The sequence below is a fragment of the Rhinopithecus bieti genome, unplaced genomic scaffold (genome assembly GCF_001698545.2).
Source record: "Rhinopithecus bieti isolate Rb0 unplaced genomic scaffold, ASM169854v2 scaffold_65, whole genome shotgun sequence".
NCBI lineage: Eukaryota > Metazoa > Chordata > Mammalia > Primates > Cercopithecidae > Rhinopithecus > Rhinopithecus bieti.
Genome location: NW_016803344.1, coordinates 4640482 through 4664305, shown reverse-complemented (window position 1 = coordinate 4664305; position 23824 = coordinate 4640482). Strand labels below are relative to the sequence as shown.

The window sequence follows — 23824 nt, the reverse complement described above, 5'->3', positions numbered from 1 at the left end:
TTTTTTAAGATGTTTTTTTTTTTTTTTTTTTTGAGACAGAGTCTGGCTTTGTCACCCAGGCTGGAGCACAGTGGCCGGATCTAGCTCACTGCCAACTCCGCCTCCCAGGTTCACGCCATTCTCCTGCCTCAGCCTCCCGAGTAGCTGGGACTACAGGCGCCGCCACCTCGCCCGGCTAGTTTTTTGTATTTTTTAGTAGAGACAGGGTTTCACCGTGTTAGCCAGGATGGTCTCGATCTCCTGACCTTGTGATCCACCCGTCTCGGCCTCCCAAAGTGCTGGGATTACAGGCTTGAGCCACCGCGCCCGCCAGCTAGTTTCAAAAGAAAGCTCTTGTCGCCCAGGCTGGAGTGCAGTGGTGTGACCTCGGCTCACTGCAACCTCTGCCTCCTGGGTTCAAGGAATTATCCTGTCTCAGCCTCCTGAGTGGCTGGGATTACAGGCACACGTCACCATGCTGGGCAAATTTTTGTATTTTTAGTAGAGAGGAGGTTTCACCGTATTGTCCAGGCTGGTCTTGAACTCCTGATCTCAGATGATCTGCCTGCCTCGGCCTCCCAAAGTGCTGGGATGTTGGGATTACAGACATGAGCCACCGTGCCTGACCGGAAGCATTTTCTTTTCAAAGTGTGTGCATAGAGTGGGGAGGCCGGCCTGGGCAACGTAGTGAGTTGAGACCTGTCTCTACAAAAAATACGAAAATTAGCCAGGGTGTACACCTGTAGACCCCGCTACAGACTGAGGCGGGAGGATCACTTGAACCCAGGAAGTTGAGGCTGCAGTGAGCTACAGTGGTGCTACCACACTCCAGCCTGGGTGACAAGACCCTGTCTCAACAACAAAAAGCTGGGAGGGAAAGGGAGCAGCTTCATGAACTGACACTGGATATTCAGGCATATCCACAGGTAAACATGAGACTTACTGTGCGCTTGCTCAGTAGATGTCTGCCCCACAAAATAGAAGCCTTCAGTTGGTGCTGCTCAAACTCCTGCATCAAAGACACAAGAGTTTGCCTAAGAGACCACAACAGTTGTAGCCACACATCACCACTGGACCTCACTTGGAACTGGCCAAGGTCGGGGAGGGACCAGCAGCTGTCCAGGCACCCGAGGCCTGTGCCACTGCTGTCAGCTACAGAGCCTGATCTTGAGCACCCTGTCACAGAAAGTCAATCAGAAAAATCTGGTTGTGCTCTTGGATTAGCTGGGCATTTGGGGTAAGGGAGGGACTGCAGATTCTGATTTGTATAGAAAACTACATTTCAGTATGTTGCAATAAAATGAAAGTATGTCTTATTCAACAGGAATGTGATTGCAAAAACATCCCCCAATTCTGGGTTCACATTTTGTATTCTGATTTCTGGGATGGCTCTTCCCACATTAGTAGGAATGTTCCTTGAATACACTTGTCTGGTATCGCATGAGTAGAAAAGGAGAAAAATTATATACACACACATATACACGTGTGTACATGCATAAATGATCTCTGGAAGGATACCCAAGGAACAAACTAAGAGTAAGTACTCATGGAGTGAGGAGCTGAGCTTGCTGGGCATCAGGAACTCAAGAAAGGCTTTTAACTACTTTATGATTTGTGAAACACGTGAATGGACTACCTATTCAAAACATTAAGAAAGGAATACTCAGCACTGAACCACCAAGTCAGAGTTCACTGTGGGCAAAGGCAGAGATGACCAAGGAAGAAAGGGGCCAGGTGAACCTGGGCCTCAGGGAAAGCCCCTACAGCTCAGGAGGCTTTTTGGCTGAGGTTCTATTCCTATCATGACAGCAGAGGAGCCCATGTGACCCAGATAATGTTATGTGGCATCAGCAGCCCCCATGACACCAGGCCTGCTGCCCACCAGGCTCTGGGCACCAGCTAACCCTCACAAGAGGTGCGGGGGTGTTATTAGTGTTATTACAATACCTGGGTGGTAGATGAGGAAAAAGAGACTCAGAGGCTAACCTGCAGAAAGGCCTGGGGCTAGTGAGTGGCAAGAGGCAATTCCATCACTCTCAGCACTCTGCCTAGAGCCCTGGGGATACCGCCCAGGATGGATTTCATAATTCCCAAAAAGCCTCTCAGAAAAATAATTCCTACTTGTTCAAAGTAGCTTAGAGCAGGATCAGGCCATGGAGATGACATGATTTTGAAGTGGGGTTGTGAAAAGGACAAGGCCCGAGGCTATTCCGCTGATGGATCCAAGGGGCTTGGCACTGGGGAAAAGGATCTTCTTGTCAAGAACAGAGTATCCGGCAATGGTGGGAGGTCCCCTGTATCCCTCAGCTCAGACCTTCCCAGAGGTCACTTGCCCCTATTTGGCCATTTCTGTCATGCCTTCCCTGGCTAGGCAAGCACAGGCTCCAAGGACCTTATCTGCCAGGGACAGGCCTAACCAAATCACAAGTGGCAAAGAAAAGCAGATGTCAACTTCCTAGTGTCTGATACCGACCCAACCAGGAATCAAGTCAGGCTGGTTTTGTTCCCTGTTTCTGAAGCCAGCTGAATTCAAATGTCTCCCTAGCAACTACTAATGATTCAGCCACCCATGGAGTCCAGTTAGGGCTGAGTTATGCTCCACTAACCCACAGCAGACCAGCAACATTCTATCTTTGAGCTGCTTAAGAAACACACAAAGGATACCAGCCAGTGGTCCAAGAGCAGATCAGAATCCCCACGCATCTACACAGTAACAAGTCCCAACAACTCCTGAAGACAGATGCGGAAAGGGTGACTTTACCATGGGGTTCGAGTGTTTAGCCAAGAGAGTATAAAGGGGTCCCTAACTCATTCTTTAAAAAAAAAAAAAAGGATTGTCTTTCAAACAAAAAACCCTGCGATTTTAATCAGAATTAAAGGAGGATGTAAATTAAAAGGCCTTCTATTTGCATGTACAGCAATGCAGATGCACAGGCCCGCCCTGGTGGAGGACCCAGATGCAGGGAGCAAATATTCAGGTTGTGTTGCTAAGAGTTGCAGGAACTACTGTTAGTGATACTAGGCTTGCTGCAGGAGGATGTCACGCTGAGAAAGGGAGATGACTACGAGCAGAAAAAGTACTCTCACCGTTCCAGCTTCCAGCCCAGTCCTAGCAGAATGAATGCATTTTAAAATCACTCCACATTCACATGTGCTGAGAAGGTTGTTAGTGGTCCCTCATCCGGGCAAAGCAGACCCAAGATGGTGCCAAGTGCAGAGTGCAGACATTCTTGTGCTTTCCTCTCACGGCTGGAACTATCTGGGTTTTGCGCCCTGGTCCAGTGCTATGTGTCAACCCCCTCTACATGCCTGTGGCTCTGACAGGGGGATGAATTAACTTGCCTCTGTTCAAATACACGGACTTGGTGAGGCTGTCTTTTGTTAGTACTCATGCACAGGGACAGAAAAAGGCTGCAACTGAAAGACTAGAATCCTGCAAAAGCTGTGAGCAGCAATAATTTGCAGTACTGATAATAGGAAATTCCTCCTTTGAGGGAAAAAAAAATTCTCTTTCCTATTAGAGCCCCATAACAGAGAAGTGACATCTGTCCCAAGGCCATTCCATGGAAAATGGTGGCTGCTGGTAATTAGTGAGGCTAGTCCAGAAGCAAGCCTCCTTCTGACATTGGTCACTGAAAACAGCTCACTATAAACGGGGTGTTTTGCAGCATTCAATTCTATCGTGCTACAAATAGAGAATGCAAAAAGATGGTGAAAGTGGGAGTGCATACATAGTTCTTTTCATGGGTGCCAGACAGGCTAAGGCTTTCATATAAAAATATTCCTCACTTTCCTTGTCCTGTTTAGGAAGCAGTCCAGTTGGCATACCACGAATAGGTCACACATAGGAAATGGCCTATTTTGACCAACTGGATTTGTAATTTTCCAAACTGGATTCTGTCCAGCACTTTTCTAGACTAATGGAAATTTTCCTCCTCATCTGACCCCAGCCATCTGAGCCAAGGACAGGTTCCTTCTCCTAAGACGACACAGGTTGGATTCCAGAAAAAAATCCTGGAGTCATGCCAAGAGCAGAGTAGCAAAGCTCCCTCCATCCATTCTCCATGTCACGCAGAATGTATTCCTAATGAAAAACTTCCCCCACTCACATCTATGGGATGGAGTGGAGCAAAGCAGTTGACGAGGAATTGAGGCAGGCACTCCTAAGATGGAGGGAGGCAGAGAGCAGGGCTGTGGAAAAGAATTTTCCATCTGACCTGCTGCTTTCCATAGCTGATTTATACAATATTCACAAATCCTAATGGACTCTGAGTCATTTCTAGAAAAGTTGGACAGAAAGAGCTAAAGAGCAGCATGCGTTTCTCTCCTATAAAGACACTTTCACTTTCGCAAGTCCAAATACTGAGGCACACACCAACGGTGGACAGCCCTGCAGGAGCTTCCTGAAATTATTTACAATTCCAAATGGATCACCAGCTTCAGAATTACACAGGGACCTTATTTGGGATAAAGTGTTAAAAAGTGAATGACAAGCATTTTTTTTTTTTTCCTGAAGTAGAAAAAGAGATAGGGCAAGAGACGGAAGAGATGGAAGGAGGAGTGGGAGAGGCCAAGGGGTCAGCATTCCCTTCATCCAGCTTGGCCAGTAGTATGGGCCATTCTCAAAAAGCCACTGCTCTTTGGAGCCACTCGAGGGGTTCACAGTGGCTCCCTCCTGAGGCAGTGGCAGTGGGCCCATAGCAGCTACACTAGAACCACAGTGCACATGTGGGGATGTGGGCAGCCTCCTGGATCACTCAGGGACAGTGTGGACTCAGGGCCCACCCACTGCTGGGGCTCTGGATGGGCCTCACTGGTGCATAGGAGAGGGAAATGTGAGAGGAAATGGCTTCTGACTAGGCCTTTCCAAGCGCATCTAATGTTTTCAGCTTAGATGATTTGATAGCAGGTGTTGTAATCCTGAGGGGGAAATGGGTGGTGAAGGACACTGCTACTCAAAGCCCTTGGGTTCCAAGATGGCCTTATCAAAGGAATATAACATGAGCCTTGTCGGCACTGCCTCACCGACCACTGGCGGCTGGTTGTGCTGGTTTTACTTGGCTCAAGGGCTGCTGGAAGTGTTTGCTGCTACAAAGGCCTGCGTGGCCTATAGAGAAACCCATCCATCCGCAGGTGGGGGTGTGGCTTTAAAGACCTGCTCTTAGTTCCCTTCTTTACCCTCCTGCTTGACATGGAGATGAGACTCCAGGAGACAGAGTGTAATGGAGTTAGTAAGAGACCCTCATGAAGTTTCTTGAGGCAAACCCGCAGGCTCATCCACTCCTCTTCTCTTGGCAGGGGGTAGTGTCAAAGTGCTTTGGTTGTCACAAGACCCAGACACCTAGGTTCCCAGCTTGGCTGGCCCAAGAGTTCTTCATGAGGCAAAAGAAGTGGCAGCTGGTGTCCTAGGTAGAGAGCAGCCAATACAGACACCGCTTGTGTTCCTCCTGGCTCCACACGGACGTTGTGTCCAGCAACAGTCTGATCCTTGTGGTAAGCTATACAATGTTCTCTGCCCCAGGAAGGGGCCCCTGAGGGGGTCCACGGTCCTGCTTACTATGCAACTGGGCCAGCTGTAGAACTGGCATGTTGCACAAGGGACATACTTTACGAACCTCCAGCCACTTAATAAGGCACCTGCAGAAGGAGACACCACAGGGGGAAGACATCAGTCCTATGCTCATGGCACGGCTGTTTTGCTGAACATCTCCATATCTGTCACCCAGACAATGTCTACTGTATGGTCCAAGGAGCTCCCCTACTAGGTGGTGAATGGATGTCACCCCCTGGAAAGAGGGAAGAGAAAGGGAAGGAGAGGGGAGAGGCCAAGGGGTCAGCAATCCCCTTCTCCTTCTAGAGCCTCCCATCTTCCATGTGTGAAGCCACAGATAGTATGTAATACCCTCAGTTGCCCATGACTCCTTACAAGAACAAAGTGCACTGAAGAGGGACGTAAGAAGTAGGAAAATAAAATTTTCTAACAAATACAACACAAAAAGTTATAAGAGAATGAGAAATATTAGTATGTCTGCAGAAAGTGGGAGGAGAGAGCCCCACACTACCATTTATATCCAGACTTCATTTATTTTGATTTTAAATAACTATGGTTTTGATTTAAATAAGTTTTCGGGAGACAGAGGCTCTCACTGGAAAGTTCCAGCTAAATAGCTGTTTATTGCTTGGGCTCCAACTGTAGACTCATTTGGCTCTCTGCCCATAATCCTGACGTGGTGGTCACGTTCCACCACTCTGCTGTCTCCTAATGTCACACACACACATTCCACCTGCAGGGTGCTGTCAGCTTTCTGCATTACAGACCAATCATGAAGCCATCAAGCTTGTCTGGCACTGCCCTAAAACCCAGAAGAAGTTGGTCGATGTGCCTCAAACTCGGGTCCCATTAAATAATTCCATACCAATACTCACTTTCTGTGGAAGGCGTGCTTACATGGGCAAATCCCCAACTCATCTCGAGGCTTGAAGTCTTCTAGGCACACTGCACAGAGCTGAAAGACAAATGCACAAATGAAGCCAAGTGTCTGTTAAGTATCCTCCCAGGTACAAAGTAGAGTGCAGGCTCCTGAGGCTCAACCATTTGAAGGGACTCATGAGACTCTTATCTTAAAAAAAAAAAATCTAAAAAAAAAAAAAAAAAAAAAAAAAAAGAATGAATGAATGAATGAAAAGAAACAGGCCCAAATAGATGAGTCTCCTGCTCTTCCTGTCCCACATCTTCAAGGAGGTGTGCAGATGGGAGAAGACAGAAAGCAAGAGGCAGCTGCTTTTACTTCAGTGCATCAGAAGTGTGGGACTGAGGGAGGGTTACTCTCACATCTGCCAGCTTAACATGCTGTCCCTTTCCTGGTATGCCAAAGGACTGAGGCTCGCTGGGTTCTCCACCTTGTCAGCAGCACAGCCTGGCTCCCAAGCACTCACTGAAAGGGACTGCTGAAGGCCTGGCAATCTTTTCTCCTGTTTTTGTGGTACAGCTTGCAGTAACACGCTATTTATAGTTCCTGGGGCCTCCCACTTTGGCACTGTCCTTCTGTCAGTGTCTTTGTCATATAAAAAGTTACTGAACACTCAGTTAACTCTTGAACATGTGCCAGGACTGCTCTCAGGCGATGATTAGTCTCCATGGCTTGGAGAGAGGCCTTTGCCTTCGTACCCAGGGACTGGGTTCCAACACTGTTTCCTGGGCATTCACCAGGGCCTGTGGATACCACGTGTCGCCACACTGACCCATTTTACAGACGAGTAAACAGAAGCTCAGGAAAATAATGTTGCTTGAGGCCATTTAGTTGGAGAGTGGCCAGGCCTGGCTGGGGACCCAGGTCTGTTGCACTGATGTGCTACTGTGCCATTTCTTTCTCCTGCTCAGTGGTTGAACTCCTTCCTCCCTACTTGCTTCCCTGTCCATTCCCAAGGATCCCAGTTCAGGCCATCACCATTTCTAGCCTGGACTGTTGATGGCTTTGCTGTCACTAGTTTCTTAACCTATAACACGTAACCCAGTCTTCTTAGGTTATATAACATAATCTAGGCAGGACACGTGGCTCTTGGTGTTGGTTTTTAAACATCCTTGCTGAGGTAGCTTTCAGGGCCTTGTGTGTACGACAGACAGGATCTTCACAGGAGGAGGAGAATGGATAACTGTGCTCTGTTGGACGCAGCATCCCTACCAAGATGGCAGGGGAGGAGGGAGGAGAGAAGGATAGGTGGCTGGCCTTGGCTCAGACACACTAGCTGTGTGGCCTCTGCCCTCAAGATTCCTCACAGAGCTCTGTTCCTTCATTTGTACAATAAGGACATGACCTGCCCCACCCCACACAGGGCTGTCATCAGCTCAGCTTGGAGGGCAGGGCTAAGGACACAGTAAGGCGGTCTACCAATGCCAGTTGTTTTTATTGATGTCTACATTTTATAATGGAAGTACTGTTTTCAAGCCCATTTTTGTTTTCTGAAGGGAGGTTGAGAATAAGCTGTGCTTTGGTAAAGGTAAGAATCCAGCAGTTTCAGCCTAGTGGTATCTTTTTGGGCCTCAGCTTCCCACATGTAAAGATGGAATGATACTCCCATCTCCTAGACTGTGTGATTGGCCCTCTGGCCTTCAACAGCCAGTTTTCCTCTCAGCTCCACCTTCCGAAACAGGGTCAGGACTGTCCTCTGGAGATTTAGCACTGATCCTATTGACGCAGAGGTTGGAGAGTTGCTTACTTTTATTCACTTATTTTTCCAGGACCCAAAATTAGATTAGTAGCTTTCCAAAATGGAGTTTCTTTCTTTTTTTTTTTCCTTTTGGAAACGGAGTCTTGCTCTGTTGCCAGGCTGGAGTGCAGTGGTGCGATCTCAGCTCACTGCAATCTCCACCTCCTGAGTTCAAGTGATTCTCCTGCCTCAGACTCTCGAGTAGCTGGGACTACAGGCGCATGCCAACCATACACAGCTGTATTTTTAGTAGAGACGGGTTTTCACCATGTTGGCCAGGATGGTCTCGATCTCTTGACCTTGTGATCTGCCTGCCTCAGCCTCCCAAAGTGCTGGGATTACAGTCATGAGCCACCGTGCCCGGCCCCAAAATGGAGTTACTATTAATGGTATAATGTGCTATTACGTTCTGAATAAACAAATCCTAAAACTATAGCCACCTGAGAAAAAACAAGATAAACTCCGACACGTTAAATGCTAAAGGTGACCAAAGTCAATGGCAATTACAAAAAAAGAAAAGCCTCAGATGACTTCCTAGAAGTTCCGAGAGCCAAACTCATTTTACAACTTTCCTTTACAGATCATATTTTGCAAATAAACTTTCATTTCCAGTATTCAATGAGATTGTTTCTCTAGTGTGACTTCCCATCACCATTAAAAAATTGAGATACAATTAATGTACTATAATATTCACTCCTTTAAGTAATAGTACAATTCAGCAAGTTTTAGATGTAGATTTGTGCAGCCATCTTTACAATCTAATTCCAGAACATTTGCATCAAATGCCACCCCCACCCCCAAGAAAAGCCCATATTCATAGGCAGTCACTCCCCATTCTCCCCTTTCTCCAATCTCTGGCAACTAACCACTAATCTACTTTCTTTATTGATGGATTTGTCTACTCTGGACATTTCATATAAATGGAACCATACAATATGTAATCTTTCGTGTCTGGCTTCTTTCCCTTAACATAATGTCTTCAAGGTTCATCTGCATTGTAACATATATCAGTACTTCATTCATTTTCATGGCTGAATAATATTCCATTGTATGTATGTAATGTATTTGGTTTACCCATTTATCTGTTGATTGCCAGCTGGGTTGTTTCTACCTTTTGGCTATTGTGGACAATGCTGCTATAAACACTGGTGTACAAGTATCTGGTTGAGTCCTTGTTTACATTCTTTTGGGTATGTATCAAGAAGTAGAATTGCTGCGTCATATGGTAACTCTGTTTACCTTTTTGAGGAGCTACAAAACTGATTTCCAAAGTGGCTGTACCATTTTACATTCCTATCAGCAGTACATGTGGGTTGTTATTTCTCCATATCATCACCAATACTTATTCTTGTCTTTTTTACTATAGTTATCTTAATGGGTGTAAATGGGTCATTTCCTTAATGACTAATGATACCGTGCTTATTGACCACCACATATCTTTGATGGAGAAATGCCTATTAAATCCTTTGTCAATTTATTAGTTGGCTTATTTTTCTTTTTATTATTAAGTGGTAAGAGTTCTTTATATATTTTAGACCGAACTCCCTTATCAGAGAGCCAACTAATTTTGACAAAGGTGCAAAAAGCATTTCAATGGCAGAAAGAAAGCCTTTTCAACAAATGATGTTAGAGCACTGCACATTCACAGACATTAAAAACACACGCAACCTAAGCAGAAACACAACCTAAGCACAACCAAAGCACAACCTAAGAAAAGCAATCAAAGGAAAAAATGGATAAACTGGACTTGATCAAATTAAAAAACTTTCTTTCTGCAAAGGACCCGTTAGGATGAAAAGACTGGGAGAAAATATTTGCAGACCTTTTTATTTTGCAGGCTTATTACTGAGTTCTAAGAGTTCTTAATACATTTTAAATACCAGACCCTTATCAGATATAAGACTTGTGAATAGTTTCTCCCTGTGGGTTGCCTTTACTTTCAGGATAATGTCTTTTGAAGCACAAAAGTTTTTAAATTTTTTTTTTTTTGAGACAGTCTTGCTCTGTCACCCAGGCTGGAGTGCAGTGGTGCCATCATAGCTCACTGCAGCCTCAATCTCCTGATCTCAAGCAATCCTCCAGCTCCTCAAGCCTCAAACTCCCAAATAGCTGGGACTACAGGCACACACCACCACACCCAGCTAATTTTTTTTTTTTTAAGTAGAGACAAGGTCTCCTCACTATGTTGCCCAGGCTGGTCTCGAACTCCTGCACTCAAGCAATCTTCTCGTCTTGGCCTCCCAACATGTTGGGATTACAGGAGTGAGCCATGGATGGCCTGATGAAGTTTAACTATTTTTTCTTAGCTTGCTTGTGCTTTAGATGTCATATCTAAGAACCACTGCCCAATCCACGGCTATGAAGATTTATACATCTATGTTTATTTCTCCTTTTTGTTTTTTAGAGACAGAGTCTTGCTGTGTTGCCCAGGCTGGTCTCAAATTCCTGGACTCAAGGGAGCTTCCCCCTCAGCCTCCCAAGGAGCTGGGATTACAGGCATGTGCCATGGCACTGGGCTCACCTATGTTTATGTCTGAGTGTTTTATAATATTAGCTGATACATTTAGTTCTTTGACTTTTGAGCAATCTTTGTATATAGTATAAGGTAGATGTCTAAATTTATTCTTTTGCATGTAGACACCCAGTTGTCCCAGCACCACTGAATTGTCTTGGCACCCTTGTTGAAAATCAACTGACCATAAATGTTTGAATTTATTTTTGGACTTGCAGTTCTATTCCACTGATCTATATAGCTATCAATATACCTATGTCACGCTGTATTAAATACTGTAGCTTTGTATAGTAAGTTTTGAAATTGGGAGGTGTGAGTTCTCTAACTCTGTTCTTCTTTTTCAAGATTCTTTTGGCTATTCTGGATCTTTTACATTTCCATGTGAATTTTAGAATTCATATGCTTGTCAATTTGTGCTTAAAAAGGGCAGATGGGATTTTGAAAAGATGATTTGGTAAATACTTTGGATACTACTGCCAGCTTACCAATATTTTCTAACCAATGAACATGGGATGTCATCCCATTTATTTAGGTTTTATTATCTTTTCAATGTTTTATAGTTTTCAGCATATAAATCTGGGCTTCTGTTGTTAAATTTATTCCTAGGTATCTTACTATTTTTGATGCTATTACAAATGAAAAATTTTTTTTTTTTTTTGAGATGGAGTTTTGCTCGTTGCCCATGCTGGAGTGCAATGGTGTGATCTCAGCTCACCACAACCTCTGCCTCCTGGGTTCAAGCGATTCTCCTGCCTCAGCCTCCTGAGTAGCTGGGATTACAGGCATGCACCACAGTGCCCAGCTAATTTTGTATTTTTAGTAGAGACAGAGTTTCTCCATGTTGGTCAGGTTGGTCTCGAACTCCCGACCTCAGGTGATCTGCCCGCCTCAGCCTCCCAAAGTGCTGGGATTATAAGTGTGAGCCACCACGCCTGGCCACAAATGAAATTTTCTTAATTGCTAGTGTGTAGGTTTAACTAGTTTTTGTATATTGATCTTATATCTAGGAAACCTGATGAACTCATTATTAGCTCTCATAGTTTTTTTGTTGTTGTTCTTTTCTTTTTTTTTTTTTTTGAGACAGAGTCTCACTCAGTCACCCAGGCTGCAGTGCAATGGCATGATCTCTGCTCACTGCAACCGCTGCCTCCTGGGTTCAAGTGATTCTCCCATCTCAGCCTCCTGAGTAGCTGGGATTACAGGCACCCACCATCATGCCTGGCTAATTTTTGTATTTTAGTAAAGTCGGGGTTTCACCACGTTGGCCAGGCTAGTCTTGAACTCTTGACCTCAGGTGATCTGCCCGCCTCGGCCTCCCAAAGTGCTGGGATTACAGGCATGAGCCACTGCACTCAGCCTCTCAGTTTTTTTTTATTTAGTATTCTATAATATTTATAAAGTCATGTCATCTGCAAATAGACAGTTTTACTTCTTTCCCATCTGAACGCCCTTTATTATTTTTTCTTAACTGCCCTGGCTAGACCCTCAAGTAACAAGTTGATAAAATTGCTAAGAGCAGGAGTCCTGCCTTCTTCCTTGTCTAAGAAGGAAAACTTTGTCTTCAACCATTAAGTATAATATTAGCTGTGGGCTTTTTACAGATGCCCTTTATCAGGCTGAGGAAGTTCCCTCTATTTTTAGGTTTATTGAATTATTGAATGCTTTTATCGTGAAAGAAAGCTGGGTTTTGTCAAAGGCTTATACTGTTATCTACTGAGATGACCATGTCTTTTCTTCCCCCATTTATTCTATTAATAAGGTGTATCACATTGACTGATCTACTTACGTTGAACCAACCTTGCATTCCTGGGATAAGTTCCATTTGATTATGGTATATAATCTTTTTTTATATACTGTAGGATTTGATTTGCTAGTATTCTGTTGAGGATTTTTACACTTATATTCATAAGAGATACTGTTTTGCCATTTTCTTTCTTTGTAATATCTTTGTCTGGGTTTGTTATCAGGGTAATACCAACCTCTTAAAAATGAGTTGGGAAGTGTTCCCCAACACTCTTGTCTTTTTTTTTTTTTTTCCTTAATAATCTCACTCTGTTGCCAAGGCTGGAATACAGTGGTGCAATCATGGCTCACTGCAGCCATGACCTCCTCAGGCTCAGGTGATCCTCCCAGTTCAGCCTCCTGAATAGCTGGGATGACAGGCACTGCCATTCCTGGTTAATTTTTGTATTTTTTGTAGAGATGGGGTTTCACCATGTTACCAAGGCTGGTCTTGAACTCCTGGGCTCAGGCAATCTGCCCACCTTTGGTCTTCCAAAGTGCTGGGATTACAGGTGTGAGCCACTGTGCCTGGCCTATCTTGTCTTTTTTTTTTTTTTTTTTTTTTTTTAAGTGAAAGAATGAGTCCTATGATAATGTCAGGCCTGTTGGAAGCTAGGCTAAGAATAGACATTTACTGATTGGTCAGTTTATAGATACTTGAGTTTGTCTGTTTTACATATTGAAAGTCAGAAAGGTACTTAATGGGATCTGCAGAAGGCAGAAGAAAGCTGGGTCAAGTCACTCAAAAGTAATTTTTTGCAACTTGGAGAACAGCAGAAGCTTCACATCTGTGGGGGCAGTAGAGTTATGCTCATGTAATGGTTCCAGATGCAAACATCCCCTTTCTACACACAGAAGCTAGATGACTTGCCCATTCTATTCAACTTCTCTTTTTTTCTCTAACATTTTTTTTTTTTTTTTTTGAGACAGGTCTTGCTATGTTGCCAGGCTGGACTCCAGGGTGCAAGTGATCCTCCTGCTTCAGCCTACTGAATAGCTAGGACTATAGGCACAAACCACTGTGCCTGGCTAGTAAACTTTCTTAAACCTCAATATCTGCAAATGCAAAATAGGGAATAATACTTACCTTGTCTAAATTTGTCAAAGTGTTAGTTCCCTTGCTCCTAATTATATGAAGGAGCAGACATCTTGATAATCTTGTCACCTTTTGTACATGATTCCATGTATATCACACTATTATACCCATAAATAAAACAAGTCCTAGGTAAAAATGACTTTAACTACAGCATGGGTGTTGGAAACAGGCACAATTTTCTAGTACTCACAGAGTGTATGATCTCTAAAATGCCCAAGTAGGATTTAATAACTTCCAAGTGGTTGACATAGTCTATAAATTTACCTCAGATACAGACTAAGGAGTGGAGAGTCAGGGTGAGAGGAAGACAGTGTCACACAATGAAAATGATCTATAGCTCAGGTGATTCAGCCAAAATGGTTCTTTCCTTTTTTTTTTCCCCATTCATTCATTCATTCATTCATTTACTGAGATGGAGTCTCACTCTGTCGCCAGGCTGGAGTGCAGTGGCGCGATCTTGGCTCACTGAAACCTCTGCCTCCCAGGTTCAACCGATTCTCCTGCCTCAGCCTCCTGAGTAGCTGGGACTACAGGTGCCCACCACCAAGCCCAGCTAATTTTTTGTATTTTAGTAGAGACGGGGTTTCCCCATGTTGACCAGGATGGTCTCAATCTCTTGACCTCGTGATCCGCCCGCCTCAGCCTCCCAAAGTGCTGGGATTATAGGTATGAGCCACCGTACCTGGCCTTTTTTCATCTATCTATCTATCTATCTATCTATCTATCTATCTATCTATCTATCTATCTTAGAGACAGGTTTTTATCTATCTATCTATCTATCTATCTATCTATCTATCTATCTATCTTAGAGACAGCCTCTCACACTGTTGCCCAGGCTGGAGTGCAGTGGCATGATCATGGCTCACTGAAACCTTGACCTCCTCAGCTCAAGCGATCCTCCTGCCTCAGCCTCCTGAGTAGTTGGGACTACAGGCATGCACCACCACATCTGGCTAATTTTTAAAATTTTTTGTAGAGAAGAGGTCTCACTATGTTGCACAGTCTGGTCTTGAACTCCTGGGCTCAAACGATCCTCCTGTCTGAGCCTCCTAAAGTGCTGGGATTACAGCTGTGAGGCCACTGCACACGTCCAGTTTTCTTTTTAGATAATCATTCTGTGACAGTGGTGGTGGGCATTCATTATTATACCTTTCCTTGAATACTTACTTATAAGGATATCACATCGTCTGCAGAGGCAGGAATTCTGGTTCAGAGATGTCATTTAAGGCTGGAATCCTTGAGAGCTAGTATAGCAACTTAAAGATGGTTTTGCCACTCAGGATAAATTTGGCTTTCTTGTTCCAAACTGAAGTACAGCAGGCAGCTTCTATGGCCCTTCTGTGCTCACGTGCTTGCCCCATTACTGACTGTACTTGTCTCACTGACTAATGACTTTCTCTCCTGTGGGATCGGTGCTCCTGGAGGGAAGGGAGGGACTATAGTCTGACAAATAAATCTCGAGGGTCTGGCACACTGTTGGCTCCCTATAAATGCTTTGGATTTTTAAAAGATGTTTTAACAATTTTAATCTGTGACCAACTTCAGCTAAACTCCAGGTATTTGTATACTGATTCAAAAATAAATTTAGGAGCCGGGCGTGGTGGTTCATGCCTATAATCCTAGCACTTTGGAAGGCTGAGGTGGGTGGATTGCCTGAGGTCAGGAGTTCGTGACCAGCCTGGCTAACATGGTGAAACCCTGTCTCCACTAAAAATATAAAAAATGAGCCAAGCATGGTGGTATATGCCTGTAATCCCAGCTACTTGGGAGGTTGAGGCAGGAGAATCGCTTGAACCCAGGACGCGGAGGTTACAGTAAGCCGAGATTGTGCCACTGCACTCCAGCCTGGGTGACAGAGTAAGACCGTTGTCTCAAAATAAATAAATAAATGAAGATAATAAATAAATAAATGTAGGAATGTGATTTATAAGACTGATCAATAATCCTAGAAAGACCAAGTGGAGTTGAATCTCCTATATAAGAAAGGGACAAAGCAGAACTCAAATGGCCAGAGCCACTTTCTCACTGCAGCAAAAGGAAGGGGATGAGCCTATGAGGAGGTGAGGAGAAAGAAGAATAAGGAAGCAATGTCTTTAATGCCACTCCACACAAGGGGCACTCCAATAGAGTTACCTTTGTGTAGTCTTTTTCTACAGAAAGCAGGGCAGAGCAGGGCCACAGGGTGTTGCCACATGAATCATCTCCAATAATGAGATGACACATATGTCAGAATTATACAACAAAGGTCTTTTGTTTAAGGTCTTTATAACAATGCACAAATGAGCAATCATGAATGCCCTTGAAATAAATGCTAAAACAGATATTATTAGCAAAGATATAGAGGGTATAAGGACAAAGTGAATAAAAATTTTATTTTATATGTATTTTTGAGACAGAGTCTTGCCCTGTCACCCTGGCTAGACTGCAGTGGCACAATATTGGCTCATTATACCCTCGACTTCCCAGGCTCAAACGATCCTCCCATCTCATGAGTAGCTGAGACTACAGGCGCACACCACCACACCTGGCTAATTTTTGTATTTTCTTTTGTAGAGATGGGGTTTCGCCATGTTGCCCAGGCTGGTCTTGAACTCCTGAGCTCATGCAATCCTTCTGCCTTGGTCTCCCAAAGTGTTAAGATTACAGCCGTGAGCCATCATGTGCAGCTGAATGAAAATTTTAGAACTAAAACAGAATAATCACAATAAAAAAACTTAAGGGATGGGCTCAACAGCAGAATGGAGGGGATAGAGGAAAGAATCAGTGAACTAGAAGACAGAACACTGGAAATTAGTCTGAACAACAGAGAAAAATTACTGAAAAGAAATTCTCAAGGACTTGTGTAACAACAAAGGGTCTAACATTTGTGTCACTGGAGTTCTGGGAGAGAGAAAGAGTGAAATGCAGAAAAAACATTTAAAGAAATAATAGCTGAAAACTTCCCATGCTTGGCAAAAGTCAAACCTATATATTCATGAAGCTGAGTAAACTGCAAATAGGATAAATCCAAATAAATCCATGCCCAGACGTATCATAAATTGCTGAAAACTAAAGAAAAAGAAAGAAGTCTTAAAAGCAGCCAGAGAAAATGATACATTACTGATAAGGGATGAATGATTCAAGTGACCTGATTTCTCATCAGAAATCATGGTGGGCCAGAAGGAAGAGGCATAAAAACTGTCAACCTGGAGTTCCATATACAAGAATATTCTTGGCCGGGCGCGGTGGCTCAAGCCTGTAATCCCAGCACTTTGGGAGGCCGAGACGGGCGGATCACGAGGTTAGGAGATTGAGACCATCCTGGCTAATACGGTGAAACNTTCATTCATTTACTGAGATGGAGTCTCACTCTGTCGCCAGGCTGGAGTGCAGTGGCGCGATCTTGGCTCACTGAAACCTCTGCCTCCCAGGTTCAACCGATTCTCCTGCCTCAGCCTCCTGAGTAGCTGGGACTACAGGTGCCCACCACCAAGCCCAGCTAATTTTTTGTATTTTTAGTAGAGACGGGGTTTCCCCATGTTGACCAGGATGGTCTCAATCTCTTGACCTCGTGATCCGCCCGCCTCAGCCTCCCAAAGTGCTGGGATTATAGGTATGAGCCACCGTACCTGGCCTTTTTTCATCTATCTATCTATCTATCTATCTATCTATCTATCTATCTATCTATCTATCTTAGAGACAGGTTTTTATCTATCTATCTATCTATCTATCTATCTATCTATCTATCTATCTATCTATCTTAGAGACAGCCTCTCACACTGTTGCCCAGGCTGGAGTGCAGTGGCATGATCATGGCTCACTGAAACCTTGACCTCCTCAGCTCAAGCGATCCTCCTGCCTCAGCCTCCTGAGTAGTTGGGACTACAGGCATGCACCACCACATCTGGCTAATTTTAAAATTTTTTGTAGAGAAGAGGTCTCACTATGTTGCACAGTCTGGTCTTGAACTCCTGGGCTCAAACGATCCTCCTGTCTGAGCCTCCTAAAGTGCTGGGATTACAGCTGTGAGGCCACTGCACACGTCCAGTTTTCTTTTAGATAATCATTCTGTGACAGTGGTGGTGGGCATTCATTATTATACCTTTCCTTGAATACTTACTTATAAGGATATCACATCGTCTGCAGAGGCAGGAATTCTGGTTCAGAGATGTCATTTAAGGCTGGAATCCTTGAGAGCTAGTATAGCAACTTAAAGATGGTTTTGCCACTCAGGATAAATTTGGCTTTCTTGTTCCAAACTGAAGTACAGCAGGCAGCTTCTATGGCCCTTCTGTGCTCACGTGCTTGCCCCATTACTGACTGTACTTGTCTCACTGACTAATGACTTTCTCTCCTGTGGGATCGGTGCTCCTGGAGGGAAGGGAGGGACTATAGTCTGACAAATAAATCTCGAGGGTCTGGCACACTGTTGGCTCCCTATAAATGCTTTGGATTTTAAAAGATGTTTTAACAATTTTAATCTGTGACCAACTTCAGCTAAACTCCAGGTATTTGTATACTGATTCAAAATAAATTTAGGAGCCGGGCGTGGTGGTTCATGCCTATAATCCTAGCACTTTGGAAGGCTGAGGTGGGTGGATTGCCTGAGGTCAGGAGTTCGTGACCAGCCTGGCTAACATGGTGAAACCCTGTCTCCACTAAAATATAAAAAATGAGCCAAGCATGGTGGTATATGCCTGTAATCCCAGCTACTTGGGAGGTTGAGGCAGGAGAATCGCTTGAACCCAGGACGCGGAGGTTACAGTAAGCCGAGATTGTGCCACTGCACTCCAGCCTGGGTGACAGAGTAAGACCGTTGTCTCAAAATAAATAAATAAATGAAGATAATAAATAAATAAATGTAGGAATGTGATTTATAAGACTGATCAATAATCCTAGAAAGACCAAGTGGAGTTGAATCTCCTATATAAGAAAGGGACAAAGCAGAACTCAAATGGCCAGAGCCACTTTCTCACTGCAGCAAAAGGAAGGGGATGAGCCTATGAGGAGGTGAGGAGAAAGAAGAATAAGGAAGCAATGTCTTTAATGCCACTCCACACAAGGGGCACTCCAATAGAGTTACCTTTGTGTAGTCTTTTCTACAGAAAGCAGGGCAGAGCAGGGCCACAGGGTGTTGCCACATGAATCATCTCCAATAATGAGATGACACATATGTCAGAATTATACAACAAAGGTCTTTTGTTTAAGGTCTTTATAACAATGCACAAATGAGCAATCATGAATGCCCTTGAAATAAATGCTAAAACAGATATTATTAGCAAAGATATAGAGGGTATAAGGACAAAGTGAATAAAATTTTATTTTATATGTATTTTGAGACAGAGTCTTGCCCTGTCACCCTGGCTAGACTGCAGTGGCACAATATTGGCTCATTATACCCTCGACTTCCCAGGCTCAAACGATCCTCCCATCTCATGAGTAGCTGAGACTACAGGCGCACACCACCACACCTGGCTAATTTTGTATTTTCTTTTGTAGAGATGGGGTTTCGCCATGTTGCCCAGGCTGGTCTTGAACTCCTGAGTTCATGCAATCCTTCTGCCTTGGTCTCCCAAAGTGTTAAGATTACAGCCGTGAGCCATCATGTGCAGCTGAATGAAAATTTTAGAACTAAAACAGAATAATCACAATAAAAAAACTTAAGGGATGGGCTCAACAGCAGAATGGAGGGGATAGAGGAAAGAATCAGTGAACTAGAAGACAGAACACTGGAAATTAGTCTGAACAACAGAGAAAATTACTGAAAAGAAATTCTCAAGGACTTGTGTAACAACAAAGGGTCTAACATTTGTGTCACTGGAGTTCTGGGAGAGAGAAAGAGTGAAATGCAGAAAAAACATTTAAAGAAGTAATAGCTGAAAACTTCCCATGCTTGGCAAAAGTCAAACCTATATATTCATGAAGCTGAGTAAACTGCAAATAGGATAAATCCAAATAAATCCATGCCCAGACGTATCATAAATTGCTGAAAACTAAAGAAAAGAAAGAAGTCTTAAAAGCAGCCAGAGAAAATGATACATTACTGATAAGGGATGAATGATTCAAGTGACCTGATTTCTCATCAGAAATCATGGTGGGCCAGAAGGAAGAGGCATAAAACTGTCAACCTGGAGTTCCATATACAAGAATATTCTTGGCCGGGTGCGGTGGCTCAAGCCTGTAATCCCAGCACTTTGGGAGGCCGAGACGGGCGGATCACGAGGTTAGGAGATTGAGACCATCCTGGCTAATACGGTGAAACCTCGTCTCTACTAAAAAAATACAAAAAACTAGCCGGGCGTGGTGGCGGGTGCCTGTAGTCCCAGCTACTTGGGAGGCTGAGGCGGGAGAATGGCGTAAACCCGGGAGGCAGAGCTTGCAGTGAGCTGAGATCCGGCCACTGCACTCCAGCCTGGGCAACAAAGTGAGACCCTGTCTCAAAAAAAAAAAAAAAAAAAAAAAAAAAAAAAAAAAAAAAAAAAAGAATATTCTTCAGGAATGAAGGTGAAATAAAAACATTCTCAGATGAAGGCAAACTAACAGAATTCATAGCCAGAAGACCTGCTTTAAGAAAATTACTAAAGGAGGCCAGGCACGGTGGCTCATGCCTATAATCCCAGCATTTTGGGAGGTCAAGGCGGGTGGATCACAAGGTCAGGAATTCGAGACCAGCCTGGCCAATAAGGTGAAACCCTGTCTCTACTAAAAATACAAAAATTAGCTGGGCGTGGTGGTGGGTGCCTGTAATCCCAACTACTCAGGAGGCTGAGGCAGGAGAACTGCTTGAACCCAGGAGGTGGAGGTTGCAGTGAGCCAAGATTGTACCACTGCACTCCAGCCTGGGCAGCAGAGTGAGACTCCATCTCAAAAAAGAAAAGAAAAGAAAAGAAAAGAAAAAGGTGGAAATACACATACCATGCAAACAATCAAAAGGAAGCTGGAGTGGCTATATTAACATCAGAAAAATATTTCCGTTTTTTTTTCTTTTTTTTTTTTTGAGGTAGGGTCTTGCTCTGTCACCCAGGCTGGAGTACAGTGGCACAATCTTGGCTCACTGCAGCCTAAACCTCTTGGGCTCAAGCAATCCTCCCACTTCAGCCTCCCAAGTAGCTGGGACTATACATGTGTGCCACCAAGCCCAGTTAATTTTTTTTTTTTTTCAGAGAGATGAGGTCTCACTGTGTTGCCCAGGCTGATATTGGACTCCTGGGCTCAAGCAATCCTCCCACCTCAGCCTCCCAAAGAGTTGGGATTACAAGTGTGAACCACCGTGTCTGGCCTGGACACACATATATATATGTTGTTGTTGTTGTTTTTGAGACGGAGTCTCGCTCTGTCCCCCAGGCTGGAGTGCAGTGGCGTGATATCGGCTCACTGCAAGCTCTGCTTCCCGGGTTCATGCCATTCTCCATGCCTCAGCCTCCCGAGTAGCTGGGAATACAGGTGCCCCTGCCGCCACACCTGGCTAATTTTTTTTGTATTTTTAGTAGAGACGAGGTTTCACCCGTGTTAGCCAGGATGGTCTCGATCCTCCTGACCTCGTGAATCCTTGCCTGCTTCGGCCTCCCAAAGTGCTGGGATTACAGGCGTGAGCCACCACGCCCGGCCAATATATTTTTTGAGACAGAGTCGCACTCTGTTGCCCAGGCTGGAGTGCAGTGGCGCGATCTCAGCTCACTGCAAGCTCTGCCTCCCAGGTTCATGCCATTCTCCTGCCTCAGCCTCCTAGCTGGGACTACAGGTGCCCGCCACCTTGCCTGGTTAATTTTTTTGTATTTTTAGTAGAGATGGGGTTTCACCGTGTTAGCCAGGATGGTCTTGATCTCTTGACCTTGTGATCTGCCCGCTTCGGCCTCCCAAAGTGCTGTGATTACAGGTGTGAGCCACCATGCCTGGCCTGGATAAATATTTCAAAGCAAAGGAATTTACCTGGAATGGATTTTTTTTTTTTTTTTTGAGATGGAGTCTCACTCTGTCGCCCAGGCTGGAGTGCAGTGGCGTGATCTCGGCTCACTGCAAGCTCCACCTCCCAGGTTCACTCCATTCTTCTGCCTCAGCCTCCCGAGTAGCTGGGACTACAGGCGCCTGCCACTACGCCTGGCTAATTTTTTTATATTTTTTTTAGTAGAGACAGGATTTCACCATTTTAGCCAGGATGGTCTCAATCTCCTGACCTCGTGATCTGCCTGCCTCGGCCTCCCAAAGTGCTGGGATTACAGGTGTGAGCCACTGCGCCCAGCCGATCATTTTTTTTTTTTTTTTTTGAGACGGAGTTTTGCTCTTGTTGCCCAGGCTGGTGTGCAATGGCATGATCACAGCTCACTGCAACCTTCACCTCCAGGTTCAAGCAATTCTCCTACGTTAGCCTCCCGAGTAGCTGGGATTACAGGTGTCTGTCACCACGCCTGGCTCATTTTTGTATTTTTGGTAGAGACGGGGTTTCACCATGTTGGACAGGCTGGTCTTGAACTCCTGACCACAGGTCATTCGTCTGCCTTGGCCTCCCAAAGTGCTGGGATTACAGGCCTGAGCCACCCTGCCCAGCGAGAGACTTTGACAAAAGGGTCAGTTCACCAAGAAGATATTCAATGTGTATACACCTAACAACAGAGCTTCAAATAAATAAATAAATAAATAAATAGACATAATATATTCACAGGTCAAAATACTCACCATGGTAAAGGTCAACTCTCTCCAAACACATTTATAGATTTAATGCAATATAAATCAAAATCCCAGCAGGATTTTTTTTTTTTTTTTTTTTTTTTGAGATGGAGTGTCGCTCTGTGGCCCAGGCTGGAGTGCAGTGGCCGGATCTCAGCTCACTGCAAGCTCCGCCTCCCGGGTTCATGCCATTCTCCTGCCTCAGCCTCCCGAGTAGCTGGGACTACAGGCGCCCACCACCTTGCCTGGCTAGTTTTTTGTATTTTTTTTTTTTTAGTAGAGACGGGGTTTCACCATGTTAGCCAGGATGGTCTTGATCTCCTGACCTCGTGATCCACCCGTCTCGGCCTCCCAAAGTGCTGGGACTACAGGCTTGAGCCACCGCACCCGGCCTTTTTTTTTTTTTTTTTTTTTTTTTCAGATACAGATGAGCTGATGCTACAATTTACATGGAAGGGTAAAGGAACCAGACTAGCCAAAACAATTTTGGAAAAGAATGAAGTTGGAAGAATCACACTACCTGATTTTAAGATTTACTATAAAGCTATTAATAATCAAGACAGTGTGGTACTGATGAAGAAACAGACACACAAATCCAGAGAATATAATGGAGAATCCAGAAATACAGTCACAAAAAATATGGCTATTTGATTTTTGAAAAAGGTGCAAAAGAATTTCAATGGAGAAAGCAACCCACCATCACCAAAGCTGGGGATACTATGGTGAAAAAAATCCAAGACTAGATACAAATGACCAGCAAAACAGGAATTGGTGGGTGTAGTTGGTTACTAACTCTGATATATACTGATGCAACACACAATGTACGTATTCAGGACAAAGTTTCTAAACTAATAGGTCAAACAAACAAGGAAGACTTGTTCTGGATTAACCTGTTAAAAATTTAATCTTCATTTATAGTAATCAAAAAGACCCGAAATGAGAAACAGACCACCTTCTATAACTTCATGTTAATTTTGGCCATGTGTCAAAATTAACTTCTGGGAAAAGTAAAAAATCAAACAGTGGCTGGGCGCCGTGGCTCATGCCTGTAATCCCAGCACTTTGGGAGGCCAAGGCGGTGGATTACTTGAAGTCAGGAGTTCAAGACCAGCCTGGCCAACATGGTGAAACCCCATCTCTACTAAAAATACAAAAATTAACTGGGTGCAGTAGCGCATGTCTATAATCCCAGCTACTTGGGAGGCTGAGGCAGGAGAATCGCTTGAGCCCAGGAGGTAGAGTTTGCAGTGAGCCAAGATTACGCCATTGCACTCCAGCCTGGACGACAGAGTGAGACCCTGTCTCAAAAAAAAAAAAAAAAAAAAAAAAAAATCCGAACAGTAATTAATGCTTCAGTTTAATTCAAGGTTAGGTCTAAAATGCTATTAAACAGAAATATATCAACTCTTTGATGAAAATATGCAAAAGAGCAAAGGACCAATAGATGATTTCAAAATATTTAACAATAATATGATTATTTTTATTATTATTCAAATAACCTAACAAATTAACTTTCTTTGAAGAAACTGGCAATTCAGCTTCACCAGTTAGACTATATATGACACAGTTGTTGCAACGCACAGCTTTTCAAGTCCTTGCTTTAA

At 44.1% G+C, this 23824-nt stretch overlaps 1 protein-coding gene across 1 annotated transcript in view; it reads right to left on the bottom strand.

The window, feature by feature from the left end:
• Positions 1–1570: 1570 nt before the first annotated feature.
• Positions 1571–23824, bottom strand: part of RNF24 (ring finger protein 24) — a 53108-nt gene continuing 30854 nt past the window's right edge. Inside the window, exons 5-6 of the mRNA XM_017878237.1 lie at positions 6406–6485; positions 1571–5616 (exon numbers count right to left, since the gene is read on the bottom strand). Coding sequence (XP_017733726.1) covers positions 5478–5616; positions 6406–6485 — 219 coding nt within the window. The 3' untranslated portion in view covers positions 1571–5477. The remainder of the gene's footprint in view (positions 5617–6405; positions 6486–23824) is intronic.